We start from the raw sequence: 14,759 nt of genomic DNA, 5'->3' as shown, positions 1-14,759 counted from the left end.
TTGTTTATTTAACAAATGTATGCTATTGTTTAACGATGACGAATGGTCTGAGTAATAATATACAAGTCAATGATTTTAGTAATAACAATTTTTTTTTGTTTTTATACATTTATTTGTATAGATATCTTAATTATACACCATACATGTATCGCAAATAGCTTAAGTTGTAATATAATATATTAATCCATTACAATACCGTTAATGACATATGCTAATAAAAATTTTCTATTTACATTGCAATTTATGATTATACAAATTATTAGTTGAATTGTAAATTATAATTTCCTATGTAGTCAATTAGAATAGGAATGGAGTGGAAAAGTTTATCTTTTCCGGCGCTTATCGTCTTTCCTTTTATATCTTTCTTCATCGCTTGATTCACTAAACTTCCTTTTTTTGCTTTTTGAATAATCTTTTGAGGAATGTGATCTATGTTTATGATTTTCTTTTTGATCCCAGGTTTTACTTTTTTCATTAACTTCTTTGTCATGTCGACTTGATTTATGTTCCCTTTTGTGTTTTTCTTTTCGCCTCTCCTTTTCTCTATCTTCTTTAGAACTACTTGAATCACTGTCACTTTCACTATTGCTACTCTCACTACTACTTTTAGAATGAGTTTTCTTCTTTTTCAACTTCTTTTTCTTTAACTTCTTTTTTTTCTCCATTTTTTCAAGTTTTCTAAAAATGTAGAATAAATTAATTAATTTAAAGTATAAATAATGAGTTATAGAACTGTTAGTTTGTAAACACATAAATGTTACATTTCTTACTTTAAAAGTTTTTTCTTTTCTTTTTTTGACAATGACTTAAAAAATGTAATTTCAGTCTGTTCCTCGTCATCAGAAACCATTAAGTGTTGATGTTGTGGGACACTTAAATGTTGTTGAGCATTCAGAGCAGATCTGTAGTAGAGAAAAAAATTAATATGTATTCATTTTGTCCAATAATTAAATTAAAAAAATTATTACATATATTCTTACTTTTTTAATGCTAAACCATCATCTCTCATCTGTTGCACTAAAGTTAAAGCATCAGGTGTCACTGGAAGGGTTTCTGTGGGATTATTGCCAGCTATCACAACACTCATTGCTTGACTGTATAGTGGACATTCCTTATCTGAAATTGTCGATATATTTATATTGTAAAAATTTAGTCAATAATATAAGTTAAATTAAAAACACTATTATAGTACCTGTATTTATATGACCCCACTTGTGACACTTGATACATCTTACGTTGCGCACTTGAATACCAAACGGTTGATCCCTAATCTCACTGTCTCCTTTGCAGTAGCTTTCCCTTGGTGCATTGTATTTACGTTGCCACTCAAACTTGAATTCAGGTTCATTATCTTCCTTTTCTCTTTCTTTTTTAGCACCAGGAGGAGGTTCATACATGAAATTGACACTTAATTTATCTTTACTTTCCTTGCTCAGTAGAGCTCTAAAAAAATAAATCTCATTGTAGTAGGCGAATATCGTATTTAAATTAACAAAAACATAGATTAAATCAAACAAAAATATTAACAAATTACGACATAATGAGACATAACCTCAAACTACTTATTTTACGTACTTATTATTGTGAAGGTCCTGCTCTTTTTCATATTGCATACGTAGCTCTTCCTGCCTCTTTTTCTCAGCCTCAGCTTGTTGTTCAGCCATCCATACCTAAAACGACAATATAAAATTTGGCAATATTCTAAAGGTAATTCATTGCCAAATTTGGTTGCTCAGTAACGCGACAAAAACTTACCCGTTTCAGGTTATCTCTAGAAGCTGGATGGAAGAATTTTTTACACATGTAATTGTTGAATCCTTTACCCATTTTGATTGATATTTAATAATTGAGTAGTTGACAAAAAATTATTCGCAAAAATCTACTTTTTTCCACTGGCATCAAGTACAAGTGACCGACATCCCATCTAGGGAGCAAGCCAAAAATTCCAAGTTCTCCCCACTGTCGATTTCTTTCTTGGCTCATGTCCACGTGACTTCTCTTCTCTTCTAGGCAAGTGACGGTGGTTGAGAATGGAGTAGAACCGAAATATGTTGCTCCGATTTATTTTCGACAGCTTTTGCTCATTTTCGTGAGCAGTAATATATAATAGACCAAGTGAGTAGTAAATAAACTTTTGTCAGCAACAAAATGTACCCGTGACAATTATTATTATATATTATATTTGTAAAAAGTGGAAGTTATTGAATCTTCAATTGAATGCGTAATTACAGCAAAAAAAGATGTAAATACGTACAGAGCAGTGGTCGTTACTCGTCATTAGCAAAAACATAACCTGTGATAAGTGTCAATGCAATAAACCGTTATTGAACCAGTGAATCATTATCAGTTAACAACAGATAAGAATTAACGATAACGTAAAATTATTAAACAAAGAGATATTCGTGTGTGCGATAAGACTGTAAAAGTGAAAATAGTTTGACGCTGTTGCGTTGTAATGCTACGCGAGTCTAATTATTAAGATACGTGGGTGACTTACACGCCTTCAGATATACGCCCTACGAATAGACTCAGCGCAGACAAGATAAAATAATAGTGCGAAGATGAAGTGTAATGAAAAAAACATGATCGCTTTCGCAACTTCGTCAACGCCGATTGATCGTGAAGGTTGGTTGAACAAACGGGGCGAAGTCAATAGAGCGTATCAGAAACGATGGTTCGTTTTGAAAGGAAACATATTATTCTATTTTGATCGTCGAGGCGATAAGGAGCCTGTTGGCATGATTATTCTAGAGGGATGTACTATAGAATTAGCTGAAGAGGATGAACAGTTTGCGTTTAAAATAGTCTTTCATGGCGCCGGTAACAGAAGTTATCATCTTGCAGCTGATTCTCAGGTAAACAGATAATTTCAGCTGCTTGAAAATGTAATTCAAACAATAAAGTATCTTCTATATTCAATTTTCTAGGAGTCAATGGAACAATGGATGAAAGCTTTAGCATGCGCAGGTTATGATTACATGAAGTTAATGGTTGCAGAGCTTCAACGGCAACTAGATGCAGTTGAAGAAGAAACTGTAACTGTACCCGAGGAACCACCAAAAGCACCGCCACGTCAGAGGCATAATCCATTCAACAGACTAGAATCTCATCACAGATCTCAAAGTGTCAGATCAGCACCTGGACGAACAGAAAATATACCCAGATCAAAAGTGTCCTTTAGAGAATTGCACAATACTTATGGTAGGAAAATATTAGCAGATTTGAACCAGTGGAGGCATGCTAAAAGAGCTGCTGAAACTCCATTAATACTCCTATGACCATGAAAAAAAAGAACTATGTACATATCAGTTGTAATGACTCACTGAATCTATTTATATGATTGTTTCAAATAAGTGATACTTATTTTAGATCAACATATTTAGAAAAAACTTTTATAAAATTATTTATTTTTCTATATAAACATAATAAAGGTTTTAAGTATTGCTAAAGAGTTATGATACTGATAGTTAAGATCAATTTTGATAACTACTTGCTTGCTTAAAGTATTACTTATTATGATTTACTGTTAATGAAAAACCAAGAAATAGTATTCGAAAATTGTTTATTTCTTTTTGAGATAAATAAATAAAAAGAACAGCCAGCTGTGTTATAATAAAGTACTGTGAAAAATATTCAATTTAATACATTTTAATCTAATACCTTCTGAATATTTCAGTTGAAGCGTTATTTTTTCTTTATCTACACTAATTACAGCCTGTATATATATACATATATATATATATATATATATATATGTGGGTGTGTGTGTGTGTGTATATATTTATGTATATATATGTATGTATGTATATAAAACATTTTTAATAAGCAAGTCGTGGTATAAGACTAGTTTTAAAATCTTTATAAACATGCACAAATAGAAATAGATTTATATAAAAATAACCAAATACGTTAAATTAATTTTCAAAGGTTCAGATGTTATTATAAATTTTCTCAAAGTTAAGATCAGTCAAGTTACTATCATTGAATTCAATTTTAATAAATTTCGGAAAAAGTTTCAATTTCATTTAAATTTAAAAACGCTTTTCTTTCTCGCATCACCGGGCAAATGTCTAGCGCCAAGCAGTAGTCGAGCTTTATCTTCTTCCTGAGGAGTCACCTCTTCTTGTGGATTTCTTGGCTTGATTTGTAATTTTTGTTTGATCGCTTGACTTAGAATGACTCGTCTTGAATCACTCTTCATAGCTAATAAAAGGTCCAGCCATGTCCACGTAACGTTGTGATACTCTAATGTTGGTATTACAAGAGCAATGTCCCGGACATCTTCTAGATTCTTTTCTTTGTTACCCTGTAGATGAAAAAAGTAATGATAAAAACCTATCTTTTATTTAATTACTCTATGGAATATAAGATATAATTAATTACTTTATACGATACCCTCACCGGCACCTCTGGTATTTTTATATAAATAAACAATTTATTTTTATCAGCTCGCTCTTTCATTTTTTCTACGTCTTCTCTTCTTTCGATTGGAACGTAGAATGATGAATCTCTCTGAGAAACTTGCGGTTCTTCTATACCTTCGGGATCTCTTTCAGGAAAGCAGAACTTTAACATTGTATTGAAGAATTTTTTGGTTAAGCCTACAAGAAAATAATATAAATCAGTTTCGTCAGTAATATTTAAAATTCCATTTCGCAATATTTCACATACCAATAGTTAACGGTATAACATTAATCTCAAAATGCTCCTTGACTGAAATACCAGCAACCGGAGCTTTTTCTCTGCAGAACACCCTGAGTGCTCTTTGTCTGTCCACCGGCATATTGTTTTGCAATTCAGTCGGGGCAAGTACATCCGTGTAAATTTGATTCGGCAATAGATTCGTCATTCTAACATATCCTAGTTCAAGTAAATGCTCCACCGAATCATCTGTCTTACTAGTCTTAGTGTACAAGAAATTGGTAAGGATGAGATCGGCGATACCCAACTGTCCATCAGCATCTGTCAATCGCCACTGAGCATGCTTAAAGCATATTTCAGCAGCTCTTGCTACAGCAACTTGCTTATCCTTGAGCGTAGTTGCAGCAGCAGCAGGAGCTGTAGTTTCCTTGTAACAACTAAGCATAACATCAAGCTCATCAGCTTTGGCGCTCAATTTCTCTTTACACTCGAATACTCTCGTCTCGAGGCGCTCCATTTCTGCTAACAAACTTGGACTAGATTCTTCCACTAAAGCTTTTTGAACTAGGTATGTCTCTTTTTCCAGTCTACGTAATTTTGCTACCAATCCTCTGACGATATTTTGACGCTCTTGAATCGGACGTTTCTGATCTTCTTCTGAATGTAACTGCATTTGAAACCTATACCCAAAAAAAAACTCATAAGACAAAATTTGTAACGAAATATTAAAAAGCTAAGGATAATTTTTTTTAGCGAACCTCATACGTTGAAGCTGCTCCAAAGCTTCTTTCCTTCTTGGTTCTACATATAGCAACAAATTGTTAACAATGTCAAGAATCATGGCGTATTGTAGTGAGTTAGTACACACATCTAAATCGTGATGCATAAGTGTAAAAGCATCTGCAGCTGATAAATCTTTACGTTCCCAAGGGCTGATTTCTTCTCCTGGCGGAGGTGGGACTTCAACGAGTTCTTCTTCATCCAACGCTTGGCTGTATCCAACATAGAAGAATTCACATTTACAACGTGATACTATCCGCTGTAGTTGATGCTGAGGTCCACCTCCACCACCAACAGTTTGACTGACTACTCCACCGACACTTTGGCCTGAGCCAACAAGAGCTGGCACATCTGGAAGACCTACTATGACTGTCGAATCTTTCTCCTATCGATAAAATTGCGAGTAAGCTAACTAGTTTAAATTATTTTTTTTTGAGAGAAAAGAAACGCACCTGAATATTATCTAGTGTCAACCACATAATATTATCGTCAATGTTGTCATCGATGTTTGCATTGACAGTGGCATAGTACTGCATGCACTCCAAAGAACCGACCCACGTAGTTTTTGACATTAATGTACGATCTTTCCATACTGGCCTGTGAACTATTTGGAGAATTTCAGCTTTCGCAGCCGATAGAATGACATAGCCTTTGGTTTCAATTCCTTTCAATAATACCTGACTATTGACTAAAGCGACTAAAACGGACAAAAAGTAAAATTTTTACGTTCGTTTGGATAAAACAAAAGTATTTATAAGCAAAGTATACTCACTATGCCAGTTTTTATGCAACACGTCATCCTGATTGCAAGCTGCCAAACCGCGTAACTGTTGACCTCTGGTTTGCACAGACATATCATCACTGAATGCAACCGGTTTGTTAGCTGCCTCGGCGATAAGTCGTTGTAACATCCCAGCAGCTTCACTTTGCTGAGGTTTAGCCGTGGTAACGGACGACGGGGTGGAAACTGTTTGTGACGAAGGTGTACCTTGACCATCGATTGTTGGCCGCGTGCGATTTTTGTGAGGTGTCGAACTGGATTCACGGTGAAAACCCTTGAGTGCTTCTGTAGACAGGTTCTTCTTGAGTTGTTGATTTTTCATGAAAGAATCGAACAAGGCGAAAGCAACGTCTCGGTTGGTTTTTGTCCAAGCTCCTTTTAGATCATGCACAACTAATCGATGCATTGGTGTGTCGTTATTTACCCCTGCTACAACTGCTTCTCTGTTAAACCAATGAACTTTTTATTATGTAATTACTCTTTAAAACATTCACGTTATTAGTTATAAAAACAAATCTTACCGTCCGTAACTAACAGTAGACACGCTCAAGCAATAACACTTTTCAACAGGCTTCCTCAATGAAGCACTCTCTTTGTCTTCGTCCTGAAGCGCACTCTTCAACCAGATTTCGGCATCGCTGAGCTCACACGTCATGTAAACAATCGACCACTCGGCTCTGGGTCTATGTATCAAACCATCATCAATTGGATGTAAACTAAGAGTGTGCTCGGAGCTACAAGTGACACGACCACCGGTCACTTCGAAACCACGTTGCATCGCGAATGACATCCAGTAACTGACGTGAAAACGATGAAAAGCAAGAGTCAAACGAACTTTACGGTAGTGACGACTGAGTTGCTTCTTGCGGGGGCGAATATTCTTGAAAAGTGGACCTTTACGAGTTGGTCGCGTGGCACCTGACAAGATGAATTTGAGATTTTCGAACCAGCGCAAGGTGCTGCCGTAAAGCACTGCTGTTGGTGCGCTGCTGAGTGTCGGCGAGCCAGTTGGCTTTGTTTCCAGTGACAAACTCACATTCAGATTCTATAGAAGAATTACATATAAATTTTAATAAATCTACTTTGATTTTTCGACTCCATTGCGTACGCATTTTTACCTGAGATCGAAAAGCACGGAAGGAATCGTGCTGCTGATTGCTAGTATACTCGGGCAGCTTATCTGGTGCGCAAGGAATCGCCGCATGATGATCTCTTGGATCACCCAGACAAACCCAAGCCAACTTCATATTCAATTTGACATTTGGCAGATGTAAAAGTCGACAGTCATCGTATTTGCTAGCAGTGCGTACGTAAACGTCAAGATCACCTTTGACGATAATTTTACCAAGAGTCCAGTCGAGTTCTAGATTTGACCATGTCAGTTCCATCTCCTCAGTTGTGTTGTAAGGATCGAGAGAAGCGTGTAACAACACTGTCAGTTGCGTTACGCAAAGAGTCATGCGGCCGTGAAGCGCTAGACGCATCTTATCCCAGAAAGGCAATGGTGGACTTGGATCACGGGAAGGGTGAATGATTTTTTCAAAACTCAAGTTGCATTGAGCTATCACTGGCTCCCAGCACGGACCGAATGCGTACCTAGTTTAGTTAATAATCAGATTAGTATTTTACAAGACAATGATAAACTGTAAATGTTGACTTGCTTAAATTCGATCTTACCTAAACTTATTAATGTCCCAATTTAAATCGTGATAATATTTGAGTGAAGTCATGCCGCGTTCGATGACAATATCTTCCCACGGCTCACCGACTTCAATTCTGACGGTTCTTCGAGCTCTGGGTGGTGCCAAGGCTTCAGCACCAGCAAATCTTCCCCATACACTCAGTGTATCTACCAGTAGCAACGGTTGCGGAAAATCTCTTAGCTGCAACTTCCATTCAAGGCATTTCAATGATATAGCTCGCACCCACAATGTATTGAATTCCAAGCCATCCTCCGGCCAGGGTGTTTCGGGATCCATCTCGTGTAATGTTCGCGTAGCTCTTTCAATACCGTCTATCGATGGATCGGCTAATGCAATGATTTCTAAATCTAACATTGTCCACGCGAAAAGGCGCGTTCGTGCTGGACCCGCGCGTTGCATTTGTTTCCAACGTTGAACGTAAATTTCAGCGTTCTTTTTATTCAAACTCGTGTAGAGCTCTTCAACTTTACCTTGGGGAAGCAACAGATGAGCTCGACGGAGTTCTTGTACTTTGGCATCCAGCATTGATTGTCGTTTTAGACTTTCTTTGTACTCGTCCTCTAAAAGCTCGTAGTTGTCACGGAGGCGGACTTCAAATGGATCGTCGCTCACTTCGAAAATCCATTCTTTAATCTAAAAACGCATTATTTCAAATTTATTTTCAATGTCTTCAATTATTCATATGAAAATAAATGTACTTACTTTTATGACTAGATCACAGGGTAAAGGTTTCTGTTTTTTAACACTCGAGGAGTGAATTTCCTTCAGCCACTTTCTAATGCTAAATAATTCATTTTGAATAGCTTCGGCAAATCGATGCTCATATGGGAAACATGCCTTCGCCAAATCAATATTCAAAGACCACGTCGTATTCCAATCCAACTCGAAAGTCTCGTTACTTTGTCTCTCGGCTCTGATTTCCTCGCTGTCTTCTAATCTAATTAACTTGAAACCTTCGATTGTAATTATAGCTGTAGCGTCTAAAGCTACACGCAGATAATTGAGCCTCCATTCGCCTTGTGACCATCGCAAACGATCTGTTGATAATTCCAAGAAGTGATTGGGAGAAATGACCACCGTTAATGATACTTCATCTGTACAGAGGATATCCAGTGTACGTTTTGATGGAATTTCATCTGAAAATCAAATAAATTAAAGTTATCGAGAATTCTCCGGTAGTATAACTAAAATTTTACATCGTCAGGCTATTATTGCATGTACCATTTTGTCCGTCGATAACAGAAACGATTTTTCTTTCTGTAACGATAGCTCTAAAATCAGCTGACTCAAGCCACAATTGTAGCAGACGAAGATGCAAGTTGGGACTCCAAGCTGCATTTGTGTGATCAAGATTTACATTTATCGCAGAGTCCGTAATAGCAGTTTTGCATTTTCTAATTACCAAGAATGGGTTTTTCAAAGAATTCCTGTCTTGTACATGCTGACATTTGATTGGTTCATTTTTATTTAACGGTATCGCACAAACACCTTCTGCTACACCTACGAAATGCTTTGCGTTTCGCTCCAAAGCTGTTGAATCTAGACGTACCATGATTGCAACTGAAAATGATAATTTAATTATTTATATGATATTAGTTTCTTTCTAAGTTAAAGAAACAATGTGAACTCACGTTCATTTTCTGCTATAAAAAATAAGTTACAGTTAGACACTTTAACATTCAATTGAGTTATTGGATTATTGCTTAATTTATGACTAGTTGTAGAAGGTGATTGCACGTGTTGCTTGTAATACCTAAGATTGAAAAGTAGTCACATAATATTAGTGTTAATTATTTATTATTGTATCTAAAGATGTAATTTATAAAAACAAACAACTTACAATAATCCACGTTCCAAGAACTTTGCAAGCTGTAAGCTCCATTCAGTTCTAAGCGCATCAACAACAACTACAACAGCATTTTCTCGAGTAGTTACAAGAAATACTCCAATAGAAAGAGGTTTTCCCCATTCATAAGTTGAGTCAGATGCACTTGAAGTAGTACCATTCAATGCGCAAGAAAGAGATTCAAGCGTGAATTCGGTATTCCACCCTTCATATTTTTCTAGATAACAATAGAGTTCATACATAAAAGTAATACTTTTACATAACTTGTTTTCATTACAATATAAATCTGTTTACCTGCTAATCTATCCATAGAAAACTTTACATGTGCTACTGTACAAGAAGTCTCTTGAACATCAGGTAATTTTATAAGTAACGAACCTTCATAAAACTCAGTAACAGTTTGGATTGTAAGCCAATGAAATTTATTTTTTGATGTTGTTTTAACATCAGACCTTATAATATCTCGTATGCCGCTACTGAAAATTGATTCCCAATCTTTATGATCATAAGTTATTGAAAGACTATTTAACTGCGTAGAAATTTTTAAAATATCTTCTCCCATCTATAAATCAATAAAAAATAATACAAAGCTTTTTAATATCTTGATAATATTTGTAGAAAAAAATAATAAAATTGTGAAATTACAGTTGATTCTATTGACAAGGAATGTAGTGACAGAACCGGAAGCTTTCCCTTTATTGATATTCCATCCATATTTAATGCTAGATATAGTTGATTACTAATAGGTTGGAACTTAGCATTGACTTGAAGGCTCTTCATTGTACATTCTACACCTAGATGTGACCCATCTTCTCGTCCAGCAATGATGGATGAAGTACCAAGTTTTATTAACAAGTTCTACCAGAACAAAAATTTTTATGAATAGCTACAACTATAGTAATTTTATTAGTACTTTTGTTCTACTTTATAAAAACCTTCGGTAAAACGGGAGCAAATCTAGTTAGAAGATTATCGCTAAATTGCTTGGAAGGTGACGGATTTAATGTTTCCGGTGTTAAGGATTTTCTGTCCATCAAGAAATGAAGAAGACCAACCCCTCCAGAGCCTTCAGTTTGTGTTATACCAATAAATAGTTTCTAAAATATTTAAAAATGTATAATGCATTCGTTGAGAAAAATCGTAAAAATCAATTATGCCATCATACTTCTAATGATAATTCTCCCTGAGCTCTGAGAGTTGCTTCAATTGTACCAGCAAAATTTATTTTAGCTAAACATGCATCTGATGCATGTCGAAGTAATTTCATAGCTCCATTGACAACAGTTACACTTCCAAGTAATGTACGAGCTCCATGAACTACACTGCCATCTAAACTAAGAGATTCAGCACTTCCATTTGCTAACCAACCACTTCCAAGAGCCAAAAGACTTAAGTTTTCAATGTTTATTGCTAGAAACTATAGAAATATTTCATTTAATAATTTTAATAAATACATGCATACCCTGGCACAAACTTACTTGTACAACCGTTATAATAAATGAGGGAACTCTGGTATTCCTAAAATCTAACACTTTATTTGATCGATTTTTATGTTTAGCAGACACTGCAGGAACATCTACATTAATCCGCACTCCTTGTAGCATTAGGGATAATAATTTAGCCACATCGCTACTAAACAGGCTACTGCGCAAACTAAATTCTTCAATCTCCTAAAATTTTTTTTATAATTGTGACATTAGAATATAAATTTGTTATTAGAAAAATGGATAACAATTGAAAATATATAAAAGCTTACAACTGTAAAACCATTTGTAGAAATATTGACATCTCGAAAAATAAAATAAGGAAGTGAGATATGTCCAAATTGCAAATGTATTTTGAACTTTCTTTTCACAAGCCATCCCACAAACCGTGGAATAATCCTGACAAAACGTGAAATCGAAATTGGTGAACATATTGCGGTGATTAAATTATACATAAAAATGTTTTGTTCTAGCTTACCATGTAAAAACACAATATAAAATCATGCAAATAAAAAGAATGGTAAATAGGCCCGTCATTTTTGGTCAATCGTTAAATTTGTTATTGCAATTCGTTTCAATTAACGATAAATATCACATTTTTTAAAATAAACATATACAAGATACGCATATTACATATTTAAAAGATCTATTTTTTGTAAAATGATGTGCAAAGTGCATTTCTGCAAACAACTAGTTTGTAAAATATCGCATATCTGATTTCTACAAAAATCTTCATTTTATTACTGAAATTGATAAGAGACGAGGGAATTAAACGGTACTAAACAATTTTTCTATGCAGTTCTTTTAACCTAAGCCTAACCTCAATGTTCTCTCATTTTATTTTTGATACAAATAACAATACAAATTTACAAATATAAAATATTTAATTTAATTTTGTTCTGTTTTATTGGCACCAGTGAGGCTTGAAATTAGTAGTCCTCTTCATAAAATCATGAATTACATCAACTAATATGACTTGGAACTTCGGCGCAAGCGCGCTTGTTTTCTGACTTGGCGGAGAATTCAAAAGAGTAAAGTAAAGTATAGTTTATTAGAGCTTAGGTATACATATATGGTAGTATGTTGCAAATTATGGCTTTCATATTTAGAATAATAGATTAACATTGTAATGTTGTATTTTATTTGAATTTGCAAAAAAGTTATGTGATTATAGTTAGGATTATGTAGGAATTATGTTATAGTGTAAGAACGATAGAGTAAGAGTAGTAATTTGTAGAACCAAGATTTTGGGGAGTTTTCATAGTATAGGAAGAAGTAAAGTTTTAGAATTTACTTGTGCAGGCGTGGTTTATTAGTTGACGAAAGTCTGTGTAGGGCAGGGTGTGAGCCGATCTTGTCCCAACGTCTGAGGCTGCTTTATTGCAAGATTGTCAACAGTTTCATTGCTTGGGATGTTTACATGGCTAAGATAGAATCTAGGATAAGATAATTTCTTAATTTTTTTGTTTTAGTTCCAGGGCAATTAATGTTTTTAATTATGAATAGGGTGATGGTGGAGAGTTGATCATGATACATTCGTTGATTGGATAGTGTCTGTATTATGCTTGGTAAATCTATGAAAATTACCGATGTGGGGTTATTGTATAGGCATATGTATTCGAGGGTAAGTCGAATGGCGTAGGTTTGTGCAGATTGAGCCTGAGAGTCGATACGAAATTGTAGGTTGAGTTGAAAAAGTTCAGAGCTGTGTACATGGTCAATCCTGCATAGAGGCCAGGAGCTTTTTTGGAGTCATTGTTGAAGAATGGTTTATATGCGTGTTGAGGACGTCTTGAAACTCAGTGATGAATTATTGGGACGTATTTTCTAATTTTTTTTTATTTGAACGCCTTTGTCTAAAATTATTATTATGAATGGTTTGTTGAGCTTCCAGTGAGAAGAGACAGTACGAAGGAATTGGGGATAAGTACATTTTCTTTTTTAGCGATTTCAACTTTAAATATATACTGCTAAGAGAGGAAGGTTGTGTAAACATTACTATGAGTCGTCGTTTACCAAATCTGCTAATATAGCTTCAATATCAGGGTGGTTTGCGATTACGAGAGAGCGAAGAATGTAGTTGAAGACCAGTATTTTCTGTTTGATTTGAGTGGGGTGTATGCATGAGAATCCTACGTAGATAATCCTTTTGGGTGTTGAGTTTCTTAATACGAGAGATACTCTGAAAGCGCGTCTTTGTGCGATGTTGAGTCTCTCAAAAAGTGGTTTTATGTGTTGAGAGGGATACGGTAAGCCGTAGTCGATCACTAGGTGGCGATAATTGCGTTATATAAACGAGGAGGGTTTTTGGGTCGTGCGGATAGATCTTAAGATGTTGATGCTATAGGTATGATTTTCGCGATCAGGCATAGAGTTTAGTCAAGAAACTTGGTCTGTGTGCTAACTGGAATAGTAAATGAGTCGATATTGTTATTTGCGCGTCCGAGTCATCTGTACGTTCGTTGGTGTGAACAATAATCTTTGTTTTTTCAAGAGAAAATGATAGTCTAACTTTTTTCAGAAAGGTGTTTACGCTAGTTTTTGAAATGACTTCAGGATATCGTTTGATATGACAATCAGTGCAATATCGTTGCCGAACTGAAGAGCTTGCATAGTCTGCGATACTGGTTCTGTAGAAATGAAAACATTAGGAACATTTTGCAGAATATAAAAAGGTATGGGCGAAATACAAGAATACAAGAAGGTAGTTATTATTTTTTCTTGCGCTAAGGTGTTTTTGTAATTGTTCATGGCACATTGCGCACATATAGTGATCTGTGATGGAATTCTTTAATGGTTTTAAAAATAACTGAAAGTGGAGTGGAGGGGCTGATTGTTTCACGGAATTCTCCAAAGGTGATTCCTTTAGTCTGTTTAAATGTCGTCTTGCCGTGTTTTTCAGCTACAATGAATTCGTTGGTTGGGTTGCGGCAAAAGGTTTTTAATGCAAATTTCGGACGATTGGCTTGTTGGCAGTCCTCATTCCAACGCGGGACGTATGTCCATCGGGCGCGTTTTTATTTTTTGGTGTCAAGTGAATGGCCCCAGGATGATTTGCGGTGCGGAAAGACATGTTCACTAGTTTGTATTATAGTTGATATGATGAAAGAATAGTAATCTTGGTAAGTGTCGTCGTGATTCAAGTTATCAAATGAAATTTTTCCAAGATAATATTATAGAAATGTATATACGATCTTTGTAAGATTTACATCTCCGGAGATTGTATCGTAGGTGGAGTGAGGGCTTTAACGAGGGGCGGGGATGCCAATATTCACTGATATGGGATAGTGACCACTGTCCATATTGTCTTCTTCAACGATCTACTCGTAAAGGAGGTGTAGGTGAGGGTATATAATTAATAAATCTACATACGTCGGTTTGGGTGGAGATCTTTTGTTTATATATGTAGGCGTACCGCATCGTTAAGACGTAGGTTATTGTCTGTGAAGTGGGTTAATAGTTTGTCGCCTATTTCGCCTGTGCTAGAGCTGTACCAAGCTATATTATAGAAGTTGAAACGAACG

The 14,759-nt window shown here is 35.4% G+C and overlaps 3 protein-coding genes across 4 annotated transcripts; 1 reads left to right on the top strand and 2 right to left on the bottom strand.

The window, feature by feature from the left end:
- Window positions 1–99: 99 nt before the first annotated feature.
- On the bottom strand, window positions 100–1,971 carry LOC131672235 (corepressor interacting with RBPJ 1). The gene is made up of 6 exons (XM_058949333.1): window positions 1,756–1,971; window positions 1,576–1,670; window positions 1,193–1,443; window positions 981–1,116; window positions 771–902; window positions 100–678 (listed from the first exon to the last, which is right to left on the bottom strand). The coding sequence occupies exons 1-6, from the start codon at window positions 1,825–1,827 to the stop codon at window positions 324–326; spliced, it is 1,041 nt and encodes a 346-aa protein (XP_058805316.1). The 5' UTR covers window positions 1,828–1,971; the 3' UTR covers window positions 100–323.
- Window positions 1,972–2,028: 57 nt separating this feature from the next.
- On the top strand, window positions 2,029–3,554 carry LOC131672236 (sesquipedalian-1). The gene is made up of 3 exons (XM_058949334.1): window positions 2,029–2,115; window positions 2,232–2,855; window positions 2,928–3,554. The coding sequence occupies exons 2-3, from the start codon at window positions 2,562–2,564 to the stop codon at window positions 3,276–3,278; spliced, it is 645 nt and encodes a 214-aa protein (XP_058805317.1). The 5' UTR covers window positions 2,029–2,115; window positions 2,232–2,561; the 3' UTR covers window positions 3,279–3,554.
- Window positions 3,555–3,790: 236 nt separating this feature from the next.
- On the bottom strand, window positions 3,791–12,036 carry LOC131672234 (protein hobbit). 2 transcript variants are annotated; one of them, XM_058949331.1, is made up of 20 exons: window positions 11,714–12,036; window positions 11,508–11,634; window positions 11,230–11,421; window positions 10,917–11,168; window positions 10,687–10,848; window positions 10,397–10,609; window positions 10,046–10,313; window positions 9,746–9,968; window positions 9,537–9,658; window positions 9,127–9,465; window positions 8,608–9,041; window positions 7,880–8,538; window positions 7,321–7,798; window positions 6,724–7,247; window positions 6,194–6,645; window positions 5,874–6,118; window positions 5,400–5,806; window positions 4,672–5,321; window positions 4,384–4,601; window positions 3,791–4,306 (listed from the first exon to the last, which is right to left on the bottom strand). In XM_058949331.1, the coding sequence occupies exons 1-20, from the start codon at window positions 11,770–11,772 to the stop codon at window positions 4,022–4,024; spliced, it is 6,309 nt and encodes a 2,102-aa protein (XP_058805314.1). In that variant the 5' UTR covers window positions 11,773–12,036; the 3' UTR covers window positions 3,791–4,021. The 2 variants fall into 2 exon arrangements, with proteins under 2 accessions (XP_058805314.1, XP_058805315.1); XM_058949332.1 differs by lacking the exons at window positions 10,917–11,168; window positions 11,230–11,421; window positions 11,508–11,634; window positions 11,714–12,036 and having other exon boundaries at window positions 3,793–4,306; window positions 10,676–10,812.
- Window positions 12,037–14,759: the final 2,723 nt, after the last annotated feature.

The sequence above is a fragment of the Phymastichus coffea genome, unplaced genomic scaffold (assembly GCF_024137745.1).
Source record: "Phymastichus coffea isolate CEN01 unplaced genomic scaffold, Cenicafe_Pcof_1.1 PCOF00146, whole genome shotgun sequence".
Lineage (NCBI taxonomy): Eukaryota > Metazoa > Arthropoda > Insecta > Hymenoptera > Eulophidae > Phymastichus > Phymastichus coffea.
This window is presented reverse-complemented; position numbering and strand designations above follow the sequence as displayed.

What these genes read in the sequence shown, in the direction of transcription:
- LOC131672234 (XM_058949331.1), bottom strand. Translation starts at nt 11,772, where the DNA reads ATGACGGGCCTATTTACCATTCTTTTTATTTGCATGATTTTATATTGT. An exon ending in TTCTATGGATAGATTAGCAG is followed by an intron (nt 9,969 to 10,045) that starts GTAAACAGATTT and finishes ATTGTTATCTAG; the next exon opens with AAAAATATGAAGGGTGGAAT. An exon ending in TTTTATAGCAGAAAATGAAC is followed by an intron (nt 9,466 to 9,536) that starts GTGAGTTCACAT and finishes TATCATTTTCAG; the next exon opens with TTGCAATCATGGTACGTCTA.
- LOC131672236 (XM_058949334.1), top strand. Translation starts at nt 2,562, where the DNA reads ATGAAGTGTAATGAAAAAAACATGATCGCTTTCGCAACTTCGTCAACG. An exon ending in ATCTTGCAGCTGATTCTCAG is followed by an intron (nt 2,856 to 2,927) that starts GTAAACAGATAA and finishes TCAATTTTCTAG; the next exon opens with GAGTCAATGGAACAATGGAT.
- LOC131672235 (XM_058949333.1), bottom strand. Translation starts at nt 1,827, where the DNA reads ATGGGTAAAGGATTCAACAATTACATGTGTAAAAAATTCTTCCATCCA. An exon ending in CTAGAGATAACCTGAAACGG is followed by an intron (nt 1,671 to 1,755) that starts GTAAGTTTTTGT and finishes TTGTCGTTTTAG; the next exon opens with GTATGGATGGCTGAACAACA. An exon ending in CAGGACCTTCACAATAATAA is followed by an intron (nt 1,444 to 1,575) that starts GTACGTAAAATA and finishes TTATTTTTTTAG; the next exon opens with AGCTCTACTGAGCAAGGAAA.